Source organism: Populus euphratica, unplaced genomic scaffold (assembly GCF_000495115.2).
Source record: "Populus euphratica unplaced genomic scaffold, PopEup_1.0 scaffold1116.1, whole genome shotgun sequence".
Lineage (NCBI taxonomy): Eukaryota > Viridiplantae > Streptophyta > Magnoliopsida > Malpighiales > Salicaceae > Populus > Populus euphratica.
The window spans coordinates 54,257-59,443 of NW_011500971.1; the positions used below are offsets into that span (position 1 = coordinate 54,257).

At 34.0% G+C, this 5,187-nt stretch overlaps 1 protein-coding gene across 1 annotated transcript; it reads right to left on the bottom strand.

Annotated features, from left to right (window-relative positions):
- Window positions 1–395: 395 nt before the first annotated feature.
- On the bottom strand, window positions 396–3,888 carry LOC105116940 (Mitochondrial import inner membrane translocase subunit Tim17/Tim22/Tim23 family protein). Its single transcript, XM_011014451.1, has 5 exons — window positions 3,602–3,888; window positions 3,363–3,427; window positions 3,024–3,096; window positions 2,890–2,943; window positions 396–799 (listed from the first exon to the last, which is right to left on the bottom strand). The coding sequence occupies exons 1-5, from the start codon at window positions 3,801–3,803 to the stop codon at window positions 543–545; spliced, it is 651 nt and encodes a 216-aa protein (XP_011012753.1). The 5' UTR covers window positions 3,804–3,888; the 3' UTR covers window positions 396–542.
- Window positions 3,889–5,187: the final 1,299 nt, after the last annotated feature.

Sequence of the window (5,187 nt, forward strand, 5' to 3'; positions counted from 1 at the left end):
TGTTTTCCACCTAGCATCAAGGTTAAAATTTGATCACCATGCCTAAAATAAAATTATCAACGGAAAATTATCAACAGAAGGATTCTTAGAAGAAAGGAAGAAAAAACATAAATGCAGCGTGTCAATGGGGAAACTTAAATTGAAAACCCTAAGTTCCCCATAACACATCCAAAAGAGCCTTCGTTTCAACCCTTTTCCCCGGTTGCAGAAATGGTTTTGAAGGGCCGCTAGGTACCACATTAATTCACGCTTGGCATCAGTGTTTCCATTCACGCATGGAGGCCATTGTTTGCTTGCATGCATTTCAGCTTGGAAACTAGCAAACGGGAAACGCAATCAAGTGCAGTCAAGCCTGATCAATAAAAGCAAATTGACCAAAAAATAATAAGCAAGCCTGTCAGCCAAAAATAAATATGCATTGCCAAACAAGAAATCATTTCATTGTCTAAAAGCCTGCAGCAAGCTTCAGAATCTAAGACTACAGATTTACATGATACATTGTCACCATAAATCTAAACATTATGAATTTGCTCCTGGTTTAATCAGGGGGTGGCGGTGGGAAAATTGGCACTCTTGGGTTTCCTTAAGGACTTGGAGAAAAAGGAGAAGGCCCCTTTTAGTTCATCTGGAAGAGGGACTGAAAGAGGGAGTGCTAGCGGACAAGGTTTGCCATGATAGTAACATTTATTCCTTGAAGAAATAGAGTGAGCCAGTGCTGCTTGCTTCTTGTTCAGCCCTTCGATGATGAATGAGAATGCTCCAAAAGTAAGGCAACTCTGCAGAAGTGCCTGAGGTGCACCTGTAAATCCATAAGACAAACTGTCAAACCTATTGACATCTGCATGAGTAAAAAAACAGTACCAGAATCTGGCCATACATCATGTACATCATAGCCCTTTTTTTTTTGGGTCCAGCTAGGAAGAGCACGTATGCATAGAAGAATGCACTCTGCATCACTGAATTGATTTTAGAGTAAGGTTTCTACTCAACTCTTTTTGGTTTAAAATTATACATCAACCAAAAGGCAAGACTAATTTCAACATTCAACCTCTTTTATCATCTACAGTTTGAGTCAGCATCCACTCTTTGAACCTTTATTGACATGTTTACCTCATCTCTGACAAGTGCCATCTTTTCTTCTAGTTTATTATTTTTATTATCTTTTGTTCTTAAAATTCATCATTGAAAAACATAATAGCAAACCAAACAGCCCATAAAAATCAGATTATGACCACTGTAAGAATAGAAATATCTTTTTTGTTCTTTTCTTGAATAAACGTATCTACTTTGAAGGACTACCTTCCATGCAAGTACGAATTAGAGTTGGAAGAAGAGACTACTAGTGGCATCATGTGTGAATTCATTGCAAATAGTGAACATATTTTATTATCGAAAGAATTGGATTACAAATTGGAACAGAATAGGATGCAAAGGAAACATAAATTGACAGTAAACAAGAGAAACAGCAGCAAGTTTAATATAAACTGCAATAGAAAATTGAATTCAAAAGGCCAAATCAGAAAGAGTCTTCGTGAAGGAAAAACATTGTCAATGAGCATTGGAAACTGTAGGGGTTGATGAATACAAATAAAACACTGAAGAATTGAGACAAGGAAGTTGTTTGAAGCTAAAAGCTAACTCATGCCGTAACCTGACAGGTGATACTTGTTGTAAGCTAGTATTATTTGTATTTGATAGGGGATAGTTATGCAATCATGTGATGTTATTTCTCTTTGTTTTGCCTTTTCTGTTTTGCAGCAAATCTAACAACCAAGCCTTTTGCTGTTCCATGAAAAAAAAAAAAAAAAAACTGCCAGTGACTGACAATAAAAAACAAAGAGACTGATGTGAAGGAGTTGATCAACTGAGAATAATAGAAATAAAAGATAGAAGTTTAAAGAAACAAGGGAAAAGAAGAGAAAGCTAAAAAGAAATAGGGAAGTGAAAAAAATGTCACTATTAAGAAGCATTAACAATTTATGGTAGCCAACTTTAACTAGCAGTTTATCCCAGATCTCTATTCAGCAGTATCCATTTTTAAGAATTTGAAAACAACCATAAGTTACATAAAGAACTTGTTCTTTTTGCAGACTGTGTGTCTGTAGTTACAACAGTACTGAATATGAAAATGATAATATCATTTGTGAAATTTTGGAAGTTTGGAAAGCTTCATATAATTGGATTGTTGAAAATATTTCTTGAGGATAAATTTCAATATAGAAAAAATAAAGTTCCTATGAAAAGATGGAGGGGGAATACCTTTTTTCAAAATAGGTGAGAACCAAGATGATTTGGAAGTCACTAGAAAACTAAAAGATGTGAAAAATCCAGATTTTTCCATCAAATAGAAAATGAAATATACGCTTAGAAAAGAAAAATCATAGCTGATAAAGATAGTCATCAGCAGAATAAAAAAGATGTGAAGTCTCCAAATGGCATATGAAATGATATGCTCAGAAACAAAATGATAGCTGAAAAAGATTTAAGAGAAGTGTCAAAACAGTGAATCAAGTTCTGAGTAATGCAATCACTAGCATTGTAGGTAAGATTCACTTGCGATGAAAAGACAGCCACACCCCCTCCTGCCCACCCCACACCCCATGGAGAAAATATTTTACTAGCAATTAACAAGTTATTGCAAAAACAATCCAAAGATGACAGTATTTTGCTTGCACAAATGGCAATAATATTGTGTATACAAGGAGATGTTTATGCACATCATGGGAAAACATGATAGAACAGATTGTCATTGATGAATGTGCACAAGACCATAAAATTTAAAGCTCAGAGACACTATGAATACAAATAGCTAATATATTTTTTCAGTTGAGACAGAATTCAGGTCTTAGCAAATTAAAAATTTAACGTGTCTAGTAAGAAGCTGAATACCTGGAAAACTCAGAGCAAGACCAGTACAACATCCAGCTACTCCAGCATTGATGACTGCAAAGAAAGAAGCATCTATGAAATATAAACAAGCAAGAAATGTGAAATAATCAGTTCAAATATGGGGCATGTTATACCATCATCCTTCCCTCGCAGCCTCTTCAAAAAGCAGACAACTAAACTGTGTACTCCAGATAGAACTGCAAATGTCTAATACAAGAAACTGATAAGTGGGAAACGAAATAAAAATTAAAAATTTAGCAACTAAAGACAGCAAGAAATACAGCAAAGACCAAAAATTGTAATTGAAACATCGAAGTAGAATAATGAATAGCGCATTGAAGAGCGCAAAGAACTTGATAGGAAATAACAAGCATGGCTTTTAACCAGCGCGCGCGCGCACCTGAGTACAAAAGCTGTATGTTGCAAATAAGCAAAAGATCATTATTATGATTATCATTATTCATATATCACACCTTGGCACAAGATCCTGCTTCCCCAAAGGATCCTTTGAAGCCTTTCTTCTTAATCAATCCCGAACCTGAAATGCATCCATTAAAAAAACAAAACATCACTTCACTTCACTTCACTTTAAAATTAAATTAAATCTGAATTATAAATATAGATTCCAACAAAATCGAGAGAGATACAAGCAATGACAAACGGTAAGAGTCTATTATATATACATATATATAAATATATAAAGAAAGAGGACCGTAGCCGAAGATGGAGCCCATAAAGGCGCCTGCAGCGGAGTCACCAGCGAAGCGGATGAGGCAGACGGAAGGGGTGCTGGACTCAACAGAAGGAATAATTGATGCATTGTTATTATTACTTGAAGGGTTAGGGTTAGGTTTAGGGTCTTCGACATCGGAATCAGAGTTGTTGCTGGTGTTTGGAGAATTCGCCGTCGCCATTTCTGTTTGACTCTCTCTTTCTCCAATATCTATCCCAAAAAGGCCACAAAAAAAAAAAACAAAAACAAAAAGAAAAAGTGATAGTATTAGTAAAAGATTTTTTTATATCATCTTGTCCGCCCCTCTTTCATGTTCTTTCCACTAAACGACATTGTGTCATTGAAGAAATAATAAATACATACCAGTACAGTCAATCAGAACTTTAATAGAGTATAAAAAATAAGAAAAAAAAAAGATATTTAGCGGTTAATATCATACCAAATGGAGTTTTTTTTTTTAATTTAGTGTTTTTTAATAGTAAAATAACATGGTTTAGACGTTAAGAAAAGTAAGTTATAAATATTATTAGTGACACTTTCAAATTATAAAATAATCTGGCATAATTTATAATCAGAAAATAAAAGAAAATAAAAAATAAAAAAATGTTAAAAGAACATTGAAACTCTCATGAGATATAAGTAGTATTGTAAAAAAATCTTGATAAGATTTTTTTTATTTAACTTTTTTATAGAAATTTTTTTGATTTATTTATATTTTTTTCTTTTGTATTATAGAATGTACATATACATGAAATATTAGATATAGAAAATATTGTAGTAATACTCTTATATGGTAACTTCCATAATTACTATTGTATATTGCCCTACATATATATATATAAAAAGGGCTGGCTAACCAATAAGTTAAGCCTCCTAATTATTCTCAACTTGGTATCAGAGCTTTATGCCATCAAAACTCTTTTCTCCTTCTTTCTCTTTGTAGCCAACCTTTTCTCTGCTTTTCATAAATGGATTATATTGTTGCCGCCAATTTATCCCTCACCACCGATGGTGCAGCACAGCTGGTCAGCTACCTACAAGCTACTGCCGGTGGTGTTTTTCCTCCACAACAGCAACCTCTACTTATAGAGCATGTCTCTGATTCCTCTTCACAAGTTTTTGTCATTCCTCTACATCTTATGGGAACATACACTTCAGTTATCATTCCTTTATCAAACACCAACCAAGTTGTTTCATTGAAGCTTAAAAATAGAAATTATCTCTATTAGCGAATGCAGATGAAGCCTTATCTTCTTATTCAAGGTGTTTTGTTTCATTGAAGCTTAAAAATAGAAATTATCTCTATTAACGAATGTAGATGAAGCCCTATCTTCTTATTCAAGGTGTTTTTCACTTCATTGATGGCTCAGTACCGTGTCCTTCATCTTTTACTTATAACAATTCTGCTGGTTCTTCCTCTATAATCAACCATTCTTTTCTTCATTAAAAGCAATAGGATCAAGTTATTTTGAGTGCATTACTCTCCTCCCTCTCCGTGGATATGTTGCATCTCGTGGTAAATTGTTCTACCTCATATTGTGTTTAACACACTCTTAAAAAAGCAT